Source organism: Epinephelus fuscoguttatus, linkage group LG2 (genome assembly GCF_011397635.1).
Source record: "Epinephelus fuscoguttatus linkage group LG2, E.fuscoguttatus.final_Chr_v1".
NCBI lineage: Eukaryota > Metazoa > Chordata > Actinopteri > Perciformes > Serranidae > Epinephelus > Epinephelus fuscoguttatus.
This window is the reverse complement of record NC_064753.1, coordinates 33,209,134-33,221,411: the sequence shown is the minus strand read 5'-3', so window position 1 is coordinate 33,221,411 and position 12,278 is coordinate 33,209,134. Positions and strand designations below refer to the sequence as shown.

General features: G+C 41.3%; 1 protein-coding gene across 1 annotated transcript; it reads right to left on the bottom strand.

Moving 5' to 3' along the window:
* Positions 1-980: 980 nt before the first annotated feature.
* LOC125903677 (cell surface A33 antigen-like) lies at positions 981-10,631 on the bottom strand. The gene is made up of 7 exons (XM_049600742.1): positions 10,450-10,631; positions 9,470-9,636; positions 9,135-9,351; positions 8,158-8,322; positions 6,711-6,827; positions 6,439-6,565; positions 981-4,284 (listed from the first exon to the last, which is right to left on the bottom strand). Exons 1-7 carry the CDS (start codon positions 10,502-10,504, stop codon positions 3,765-3,767), a joined length of 1,368 nt encoding a protein of 455 aa, XP_049456699.1. The 5' UTR covers positions 10,505-10,631; the 3' UTR covers positions 981-3,764.
* Between the last annotated feature and the right edge of the window lie 1,647 nt (positions 10,632-12,278).

Below are 12,278 nucleotides of genomic sequence, written 5' to 3'. Positions count from 1 at the left end.
GAGGCAAAAATAGAACAAAGGGAAATAAAACACAAATCAAAAATTACAAATCAGGCACTAAAAGGGAAAGCTTTCCTATAAAAATATGTTTTAAGCAATGATTTAAAAATGGGTAATGGGCTAGCCAGCCTCATCTCCTCAGGCAGACAGCTCCAGAGCCTCAGGGCCTTGGTGGTCAACTTTAGTTACCAACCTCCTTCTAGGAACCACTAGGGAGGGTAGGCTTGGGGATCTGAGGTCACGACTTGGAGCATATAGGTAGTCAGAAGCTCAGCTATATAACTGGGGATTAGACCATGTTGAGCTTTACAAGTTTTTGGCATCATTTCACCATAACTCGCTGGCCAATACTGTTACTGCAATGGTGCCTGCAGAAGTATATTTTTGAAATACCTGCAAAGTTCCTTTAGTTTTGATTAATAATACAATACAATGATAATTAATAATACATTATTTCAGAGTCACTCATTCATTGCTCTGGTAAGCTGTCTACATCACCATTAATTAACAGATACCTAGACATTAGGCTACAGCAAGACACAAAGAGCAAGACTATTTGCTGAGTGCACGACATGGGTCCTAGTGTTGCTATAGTCTGCTTATATTTTGCTAGTGAAATAAAACCAGTCTGAAAACTGAATCAAATGCTCTAGTTTATATTGCATTAATCTGATGGCAAGTACGACTTAGCCAGTTAGCCTACTTATGTGTAATATACAAATAAAGACACATTCCATTCAAATCAAATGATATATTCATATAGTTAACATACCCATTCTACAAAGACTTTGGGCACAGAACTAAACACCATACTGGAATAAAAGCTGAACAACTGAAATATTGAACATTTCAAAATAATGAGGCCAACATTCTTAATGAGTAGTAGTAGCTTTTTAAGGCTGACCTATGGGTAAAGTTAAAAATATCAGTATCTGCTTCTACTATCACTGAAAAGAATAACGCACACTGATGGCTTGTCATATTTTTTAAGGCAGGGGAAGTTTATTTATTTCAGCAACATGGCAGTTCACATGTTCTACATAGACCTAAAAAGTGCAAAAGAAACACACTATAAAATAACATTTAAATACAATTAAAAAGATCCATTAAAGAGCCAAGAGAAATAAAAACAAGTTAAAACAGACTATGACCATGTCAGATACTATAAGAATAAAAGTGTAAGACATGATCGAGTATTTGATTTAATAAAAGGGGCAAACATAAAAGTCTTCAGCCTTAATTAAAAGAGTTGCAGCGGACCTGCAGTTTTCTGTGAGTGTGTTCTGGTTATATGGAGCATAAAAACTGAATGCTCCCTCTCCATGTTTAGTTTTGACTCTGGAGACAGAAAGCTGACCAGACCTGTCTGAGATGACCTGAGATGTCTGGATTGTTCATAATGTAGCAGAAGACCTGAAATATATTTTGGGCAGATTTTTTTTTTTGTTATTTTATTTTGAAGCTCAAATGACTACATATCCGGTACTAGTTGAGTAGTTGTGTAACTTTACACAGCAGAGTGGTGAGGGGGGCCTGGGAGCTATTTCCAGAGACAATGAGACAATGGATGGTGGAGGTGATGGAGGGGAAAGTTTAAGATGTGAATGAATCCCCCAAATAACAACTATCTATACAACAATTGGTGCTTCTACAAATAGAAATATATTTCCGTTGTGCTCCACATGTATGCCCAGGACTAATTGTAATCATATGAAACTTCAGTTGTTGGGAGGTGTAATGTTGCCATCTAGTGTTCAGGATTCATACAGTTACAAGAAACAGTTTTGTTCACTTTATTTCAGCATTATTTTTTTTACAGCACATTTCATTAATGGAATGCATTACAATATTTCACAACATAAACCCCAGTGTAAAGCTTTTACAATTGCTAAGATAATAATAAAAAAGTTTATTTTTGCATATTCCATTGCATTTCATTTCAACAGAAATCTCTTTTTAAAACAATTCGACATAATTAAAAACATATTTGAGGGTCGTACAGCATAAAGAGGTTATATATCCCACTGAGGGATACTCAGCTTCCTTTGCAGGAGGCTAGGGGCCAGTTAATATACAAACAGTAATAATATTTATCTGATAAAATTAATAAATGATGTAAATCCAGTCACAGCAATTAGATCAGACCTCTAATGTGGGGTTTGGTGGATCCTCCCCTGGCACTTTTTTTTTAGAAACATGCTCTATATTGACGCGCGTTTATGCACTCTGGAATCTTATCTGCATTCAAAGTGCCAACAATTCTTGTTGTGCATCAATTTATTTTTATTGTGAATTTGAAAATGGTCAGCTGGCCCCCGGCACGCTATCGTGTGCCACATTAGGCCTGCGGGACCTAAGCCTAGCATCACTGGCCTACTGCATTGACATTGTTATATTCATTTAAGATTTTAAAAAAAGAGAGGAAGAGGAAGTTTTAGTTCTACTTTCTAGAAAATCATGGTGCAGAAAACATGATAGCACCAACCAGAGAGGACATTAAAACTGGTTTAACATATGTTCCTGTACAAAGATAGACAGTATATAAACAAAAATGACTCTATCAAGCATAAACAAAGACACAAATCTAAAGCCCTGTTCTGTAGTGCGGAGGTAGCTTCCTAAAGCAACAAACTACCAACAGTTTCACCCGACAGCTAGAGTCATCTAAAATCAAGACAAACAGAGACAGACATAATAAGGCCTGGCATTCTTATGTAATAATGCCAACATATCAAATCTAAAGATAAAATGCCACCTAATTTTTGGATTAGTTTGTAACTGTTGACCTCACCAACTTACTCCCTAGCCTTGTTCCCACCGAGCAGTACGGTACGATTGAGTTCGGTGAGCTTTTTCAAGTTTCCACTGTGAGAAGCTGTGGATGGTACCAATGGAACCATTTTGTATGTCCCCATTTTTGGTCCCCCCTCTGTTGGGGTACCTAGCTCACAGATCTGGTACTAAAAGGTAGCGCATACTTCCATGTGTGTCACCGGTAATGAGGAAATACGGAGCTGGATGGAGCAGTGAGCGACAGCAGAGAGCGACAACAACCCCACCCACACTGTTTGCGGTGGAAATGCTAGGGTCTAGTTACCAAGTCTGAAGGATTACTTTTGGTTCCAAAGGTACCATACCAAAAGCGTTCGGTGAAAACAGGGCTCCTGTTTAAAACACACAAGGGGGTAGGTTTCATTTCAACATTTGGGGGGTGGTATATATGAAGTGCCCCCCACTTCATTAAAGGGTAGGACATTTTGGTATCAACGACTTAATTTCCTGGATTCTGGTGGTATTTTTCTGCACCGATTTGTGCTTCTTCTGCATTAATTTATAGTGGAAATTTCTTTATTTCTTTATAAGTCCTATGTTACTTTAATGTTCTTATTTGGAGGGGGACAAACCAATCTAAATATTGCAGGCAGTGTGTCCCCTACATCCCCCCCAAAATCTGAAATATGAAAACAGATCAAGCTTTGTGGCCGCCATCTTGAGTTCCCCACCCTTCCTCAACCAATTCTCCCACAAACAACTCAGAGTTGTTCTACATCTCAAACATAAAATGACACATGTTGCTTCTTCTTGGATCTGGTACAGTTGTGGTGTTTGAGCCAATTATTTCACAACAACATCCATGGTGGCAAAAATGTTGTTTGAGCCAATCAGGTCACACCTGGAGTGTGACGTAACTAGCTCTCATTGGGGTAAAGTCAGTGGAGTTGAAAGAGGAGACTGAAGACTGTGGCTGATTCAGGTTGGAGAATTTAGACATCGTAGTCTTTCCTCGGTGGCTTATTGGCTGGCACGGGTGGTCTGTCAGGATCGCGATCATCATAGGGCTCATCATAGCGATCGTCATCATTACGGCGGTCCCTGCGGTCATCATTATAGCGGCGGTCATCCTCATAGCGCCCCTCGTCGTCATAGCGCTCATTGCGATCACTATACCTGTCACGTCGCTCAGTGTAGTCGCTGCGGCGGTCGTCATAGTCGCTGCGCCGATCATCGTAGTCACTGCGCCGATCAGCGTAGTCGCTGCGCCGATCATCGTAGTCGCTGCGCCGATCATCGTAGTCGCTGCGCCGATCATCATAATCCCTGCCTCGGTTGTCGACATCCATACGGTTCTCGTAGTTGCGCTCGCGCCGTTCCTCGTAGCGGTCACTGCGATCACCAGGACTCCTCGCACGGTCATCATAACCATGATTGTCCTCTTGCCCATCAGCATGGCGACTCTCACCATTTCTGGGCGGCTCTTTGTCGCTGTACTCTTCCCCTCGAACTCTGGAAAGAGAACACAACAGTCAGATGTTGGGGTGTGAAGGGGTTTCAGTGTATTGTATTTCTTTGTCTGTCTGTGGACTGATCTATAAATGAAACAGTGTCACAACCGTGCATGATCATCATGAGGTTGGTTGTTACACTGAAAGCCGAGTTTAAAAATGGGTGTGGTCCTAACAAGGGGCCTGGAAGAGGGGGGTAGGAAGTAGAGAAGGGGCCCACACTGGTTTTAAGTCGTGGATCAGGGTTGCGGCTGGTGTGATCCCATTGCAAGATAGTCTGTAGTAACACTCTGCACTCCATTAATGCACTTAATCCTGTCAACATATATGACTCAGTGACATCAGTGGGATATTGTCTTTGTTCACATCACATCTCTCAGGCTGCTTGTGTGAACAGTGTAAGGATTTGTGTTTTTCTGAAATCCCAAAATCTGTCTTTGGCTCGGCTCAGTACAAAAACACACAATATACAGGCTGTATCAAACAATGAGAGACAGACATAGGATGAAAGTAATTTGATCAAATGGAACAAATAAGACCTCGACAAACAGAACAAGTGCAAATATCTGAGGTGTGTTAATGTGGTATGTTGAATTGCGGCTCCTGCGTTTGTTCATGATGTCAGCTGGAATGAATGATATTTGGAAGTGTCTGTTTTGGTGATTCATTTACAAACATTAAGAGGAAGTCAGAGTTTAAAACATCAGGTTGGGGGGGGGGGGGGTCGTATGATATTCTTACACGGAAATATCTAGTAATACAATTTCAAACCCAAGTCTCCACCCTACCCGCATCACCTGCACTCCTGACTAGACCACTCCCCCAGGATTATAAAACTCCACCCTCCAGGCCTGTGACTCTTTTTAGTCCCTCCCAACATCCCAGGTGAAACAAAGAGAGGACTTTTCACTTTTATAATATTTTACTGTGTTAATCCTGTGTGTATTATTTAAAGTTAACACATCGTTTTGTGTAATTGTTCTAAGATTCCTGAGTTTAAACTGATGTTTAATGAAGAGAAAGAGTAAATAAAACCTAATTTTCTGATATTATTTTCATTATTATTATTGTTTAACATAATGCAGAGGAGTGACACTTTCTTTTAATATTCCTTGTTATAGAAAAAAAATCATCCAACAACCACCATTGAACTGTTCGACTACCCTACCTACAATAAAATGTTGAAACGGCTCCCTGGATCCTGCATGTTCAGATGCTCTGTGAGCAAGCGGCAACATAACTGTACATTTTTTTCGATTACATTTCTTGACCTTTTCATTATTTACTGGAAACTCTTTTCCTTTGTAAATTAAGTATTTTGGCGTTTAATATTTTGTGAAGACTGAAAACAGAAGACTGTTGATTCCTCAGCCTGTAAATCTCCTCATTTAGCCTCATGAATGGACTGTATCTGTCCCTCCAAGATTTCGTGAGCTGTTTTTGTGATTGTTTCGGTCTGAAATTATTTCACAGGAGCTTTTCTAAAAAACTGCCATGCATGCATTTTGCAGTGAAATTACGGGGGCATGTGATAATTGCAAAAACAGTTGTGATTCTGTCTCAGATTCAGAGCTTATTTTCATGAGCATTCAGTGTTTCCCACACAATTAGAATCTATAGGTGATGGTGGGGGGTTATTTGGGAGGGGGACAGCTGTTCAATGCAGCGCTGCGGGTCCATCACTCTGAACTGCTCTCCTCCTGCCCTCTCTGCCCAGTTAGCATGAGCTGACACAGCGGCAGCAGATAACATCTGAAGCCTGTAAATGGTCTCAACAATCTCACACAGACACAGAAACAACTCAGCTCTGTCAATTAACCCCTTAATAAATGTTGGGTAACGTTAGCCGTGTGATGCTAACAGTTAGCCACGTCAGTGTGTGTGATTCTGTCCTGGGTGCAGCAGTAGTCTCATGATGAACAGTGAGAGAGGAACAGGGAAGAGATGAGCGTGGCTCGATAATGAAATAAGACTCTGCCAATTCTAATTAGTCAAATTTGCTGTAAAGTTGTGGTGACTGGACAAAATTGCAAGGTCGTGCAGAATTTGCGTGAATTGTTGCCACCGCAACATCCTGGAGGGACTGGGCTGCTCACATCACAGCATCTTGGTTATCAGTCAGCGTGAGTGTGTCTTTAAGGGAGGAAAACTTTACCCCATGGCGTATTCCTCCTCCTTCTTCTTCTTACGGCAGCAGCAGCAATAGATGATGATGATGAGTGCGATCAAAGCGGCAACAACTCCACCAATGATCCCTGCAGTGGAGCCAATGTTCATGGAAGCTGCAGGATTGAAGGAAGACGAGTTGAGAGAAGAGAAAGACGAAAACAAAGGTATTATAATGCACTGCTAAAGATGTATTCAGTGGGAACACCAAGTTGCCAGACTGTTAATGAAAAGCTGCTATAAAAAAAAGGCGTCTCTCACGTGGCATGACTGCAAGGGTGATGTTACAGGTAGCAGAGCGGATCTTGTTAGCTGAGGTGCAGATGTAGAATCCTGATGCCTCTTTGGAGATATTGAATAGAGACAGGATGCCGCCCTCTGAAAGAGAGAGAGGCAGTCACATACAGGCATCACTGTAATCATGATTTTATTGTTTTAATATTTATAGACTTTGTTCAGCGTTGCTGCATTTTAATAAAATCCAATCAGTAATCAATGCTTTTTATTGTAGTAATTGAAAATGTTATTGTACTGTATTCTGATTTTAGCTGATCAGACATTTAACTACAACAAGTAGCAAGAAACTGCAATACAGAAATACCATATATGGATTATGTTGTTTGAGGTCATTTTACAACAGTGTTGCCACAAAAGTACACCGAGAAGACTGTAAAATGATTTTCCGCCATTTTGAATTTTTTGAAAAACACTTAAAATCGATCTCTTCCTAGGAAGTTTGACTGATCTGCATGAAACTTGGTGAACATAATCTAGGGACCAATATCTAAAGTTCCCTCTTGGCAAAAGCTGGAAAACTTACTAAAACTGAGCTTCTATAAGGCAATGAATATTGCGGAGGGCGTGGCTCATCACATAAAGGTGTATAACATCTCAAGGGTTTCACCGATCACCACGCAACTTTGTAGGCATATGACCACACATAATCTGAGGGGACCCCTCCATTATTGACCCCATCAAACAAAATGGGGGCGCTAGAAAGCTAATTTCTTATCTAGGCCTAACCGCCATATCAATTTTTACTAAACTTGGTAGATATGTACAACAGGACGCCTCAAGGTGACTGGAGAAATTTAACTCTAATTGGCAACTGGGTGGCGCTATAACAACAAAAAAATGCTTAAAAATGGCAACAATTCGACCAATCGCTGTGGCTCCCCCTGTGGCCCAATGTTTTGTTGTTTTTTCTAATTTTTGGCATGACTAAGTCATGGTATGATATGCTGTACATAATCACGGAAACTGTCAGTGTGTCATTCTGTAAGTCAGTCATTCTACCAGTGCGCCCCACTTTTAAGTCATTACAACATATAAACACTTTAACTATCTGCCTTTCAACGTGCTACCTCAACTACTAATGTACAGTTTTAACTATCCCACTATTGACAATGGTACTATTGTACTTTCAATAAAGCAATCGTACTATCAAATTCACAAAAACTCTGTCTGAGTACATTGCTCTTCTTAATGGGTTCAGTTGACTATTTCATCTGCAATTTCCTATGACCTGCATCCCAAATACACACCATGTGAAACTGTATGTGGGCAACTGTGCACTCATTGGGTACAGACTAGTTTATATTACTTGTATAAATCTAGATTTGTGGATCTTCTGCAGAGGTAGGTAGACCTTTGTGTGCTGACAGATGACTTGTATGTTCTTGTCAGACACCATGTCACTGATACTTACTGTCTGTGGATCTTGGGAGTGGAGCACGAGGTACATTCCTGACATCTCGACTATCCCACGTGTAAGTGGGTGGCGGCGAGCCTTCCTCAGACTTACAGGTCAGGTTGATGTTTTGGTAATACTCTGCCTTCCCCTCGATCTTACAGATGGGCGTAGATGGAGCCACTAGGGGGAAAAAGTGTGATTTGTCCTTCAACATCCTTTATTCCATGGAAAACACACGCTTACATTGCCAAAGCAAGTGTAAAATAAACCCCAAAACTGTGTGTACAGTGTGTAAAGACCTACCAGAATTTGGTTTATGTACACATCACTGCTGACTGGGGTACGCGTCTGACACACCCACTGAACGAGAGATGACATACTTTAAAGTCCGTTGCCCGCTGTTTCCCACCATTTTGAGGAAGTATGTCATTCAGCCTGGAAGCCGTAGCAAAACGATGCACACCGTTTTGAGATTGAATGTGCCCCAGGCTTTGAAGTACATTTTCTCTTGTTTGGTGGGTGTGTCAGAGGTGTTACTCAGTCATTAGCAACATGTATATAAACCAAATCGTGGTAGATCTTTACTTATTGTGCATATAATTTTGTCTTTATTTCACACTTACTTTGGCAATTTAATTGTATGTTTCCCATGCAAATAAAGCCCTCCGTAACACAACAGGAAGGTAAACCCACCACCTTTTCTGTTTAAACCAATGTTCTAAAAAACAGGAAGCAAAGTGATTATCACAGTATGTTTCTTTTTGATAATCTACTTTTACTTTAGTTTTTTTGCCCTTCATTGCTATAAGCATGACGTGTCGCAGTAGCTTTCATTACAGAACATTTAAATGCTTAACATGATATTCACTAAGCTTTCCAGTGCTTACAGTACGATACCTGATATTACCTGAAACAACATGCAATACACAACTCTTTTCACATTCACTTTTTAACACACAGAATATTTCTTCAAAAACAAAACAAAACCTTACCTAGAACCACCACACGAGCAGTGTCAGCCGGCTTGCCCTCATCGTCACCGGGAATCTGGACACGACACTCAAACACCTTGTTCTCTGCTAGTGTGATGGAGGACAGCTTCAGGTCGGCCTTTCCCTTGGGAACATCTACGTCCAGGGTCGCCCGGCCTTCGTACAGCGATTTGGTGTCAATGACTTCAGAATGAGAATAGTAAGTGAGGATCAAGGTCTGTTAGACAATGAGAGCAATGGAGGAACATTAAGTCAGAGAAAAACAAAGTTCTATTGATTGACAGATAAGAGAATCATACACATGTGTACATAGAAACACACTGTAGGAGTCTGACCTCTTTAGCGTTGGCTTGTGCACCCTCGGCAGACCATGAGATGATGACAAGTGAGGGGTTAGGATCCCTGGGTTTAAAGCTGCAGGGCAGTGTGATGTTGTCACCTCTGGCATACTCATACACTTCCTTAGGTATGTTCACATCGAGGGCACCAACGCCTGACAACACTGCAATACATTTTAAAAGAGAATATTGATTATTACCATGTGGCTGGTGCCTGTCAATTATAACATCCGGTGGGGAAGTTATCACGTCAATCTGACTGCATTACAGGCTTTGATGCAGATGATACAGCAGCAGAAACTGAGCTGTGCACAGATAATTTACTACATGTTTAAAACTGAAACTCTTAGTCAATGGACAGAAAAGAAATCGACTATGCGTGCTTTTAAAAGCAAAAAAACTACAGAAATTCACAGGGAAGTGAATATTGTTGCTTTTTCTTACCCTTCTAAGGCAAACTAAATATATTTAGATTTCTTTGGATTTTGTGCTGTGTTAAAAATACGTTTTATATCGTTTCAAGGCGTCACCATGAGCTATGGGAACTTGTAGTGGACATTTTAGAGACCAAATTCTTTAATCAAGACTGTGGTTTCACACTGAAAATAATCGTTAGGTGTAAATCTTTGGTTGATTAACACCCTTGATGTTGAAGCAAGTCCCATATGCCTTTTGGAAACCACTGTCGCGTGAGAGAGAACACCTAGAATACAGGTCGAACCAAAAACATTAAAAATGGATGATGTTGAACTCAAGAGCTTCCATGATTTCTAAAAATGTGTTTGCCTAAATTAACTTTTGGAAACAAACAAACAAACAAACTAGATTTATTTTACAATAAACTTGTGAGAAGGCCATTTGTATAAGCAGGTTGCTTGGGCCTGTTCCATTTCAGAATACCTGGAGGTGCGTAAACGGGTGTGGCAGCTCGGTAAGGCGCAAAGGACAGAAATTCTCTCTCTTGCAGAAATACTCACCCAGACAGAGTAGAGTCAGGGTAGAAATCCTCCTCTCCATTGCCGACACTTGCATTTTCTCAGTCTAACTCACTGATTCTTTTGTGGGTAGCCGTTTCCCCTCAGGATAAAACACTGAAGCGAAGCCGCCCGAAGTGTATTTGCATCGAAACTCGACAGCAACCTGAGAGAGATGCGCCCGATGGGTGCGCCCGCACCGCTTCCGGATGATTGACAGCGCTGTAAACCTATCACTGCAGCTCCTGCTGTTCAGGTAGCATTCTTGATCCGCCCACATGGCGTGTGTCGGCTTGTCCTCTATTCCACTCCATTTCTCAGGGATCCTCATTCCCTAAAGGAAACAAGATTTCTCACGGTTGTTTGATCAGTAAGAGATTCCAAATCTAGCCAAATTGTCACAATCGGAAATTTTCTGCAGCTCTAGCTATAGTTCATAGTATCTACAACACATAATACTACTAACTACTGACAGAAATCTCCATAATATCATTTTTCTGTAGGTTATTTATTATCCTCTAACAGTCACCTTCATGTTGCAAGAGAGAGAAGGGCAAGGGGCGTTTAGGTTTTGACAAAACCAATATTCTTGCAGTGTGTGGGTGGTGCAGCCAAAAACAGATGTGTGCTGTTGGAACAAGAGAAGCGGTTGCCCTGTCAGACTGGTTTGACAAGGACTTATCACCTGGAGGCACAAACACACAAACAGCGAAACAGAAAAAGAGAACCAATGACAGGGCATAAAGTTTCAGGAACTAACTTTGGGTTTATATCATCCTCCAATGACGAGAGTTTAAGATATTTGATTTTGGATGACTACAAACACACCATCATAACTTTAAACCTCATGGTTTGGCTCAGCTTTGAGTTGAACTGTGTTTGTATTGTACTACAGCACCACTCAGTGGATGTGACTGAAACCAACAACATCTCACATTAGTGATACACCAGTTACAGCTAAATCTGGCCTGCTGTAGGGTGCCTGGTGGTGGGACCATCTTCACATTCACAATAAAAAAGTCACTTCAAATAAAAGTATGGTGCTAGAGTGCATTGAAAAACCATCCATTTTTATCCACTTATCCGGGGCCGGGTCACACAGGCAGCAGGCCAAGCAAAGCACCCCAGACGTCCTTCTCCCCATCAACGCTTTCCAGCTCCTCCTGGGGGACCCCAAGGTGTTCCATGATATATGTAATCCCTCCAGTGTGTTCTGGGTCTGCCCCGGGGCCTCCTACCAGTGGGATGTGCCCAGAACACCCCCAGCTGGAGGCACCCAGGAGGCATCCTGATCAGATGCCCGAACCACCTCAACTGACCCCTTTCGACGCAAAGGAGCAGCGGCTCTACTCCGAGCCCCCTCCGGATGTCCGAGATCCTTACCCTGTCTCTAAGGCTGAGCCCAGACACCCCACAGAGGAAACTCATTTCGGCCGCTTGTATCGGTGATCTCATTCTCCATTCCCCACAAATACAATATGCTAATGTTATTAGCACAAGCGTATGACATTTTACATTGTATAAATTAGCCTAGCAGCTAGCAATCTTTCCTCTTTTCATATGAAGTCAGGGATAACAGCAATATTTAACAAAGGTAATGGTACATAATGTGGCTCCTTTACAACTCACAAGGTTCACTGACAAAACAACTTTCATACTAAACACGTTTTCCAAATAAATACAAAATGCTAATATTAGCACAAGCCTAGCGACAAGGGAAGATTTCCTCTGCTCATATGAAGTCAGGATAAGTCCTGAAGTATAAATCTCTGAAGGATTAATTAAACATAAGACTTAAAATGTTTTTTGTGGAGGCTTTATTATCGTCACAA

What these genes read in the sequence shown, in the direction of transcription:
- LOC125903677 (XM_049600742.1), bottom strand. Translation starts at nt 10,504, where the DNA reads ATGCAAGTGTCGGCAATGGAGAGGAGGATTTCTACCCTGACTCTACTC. An exon ending in TGCTCGTGTGGTGGTTCTAG is followed by an intron (nt 8,323 to 9,134) that starts GTAAGGTTTTGT and finishes TTTTCCCCCTAG; the next exon opens with TGGCTCCATCTACGCCCATC. An exon ending in GAGGAGGAATACGCCATGGG is followed by an intron (nt 4,285 to 6,438) that starts GTAAAGTTTTCC and finishes TTCTCTTTCCAG; the next exon opens with AGTTCGAGGGGAAGAGTACA.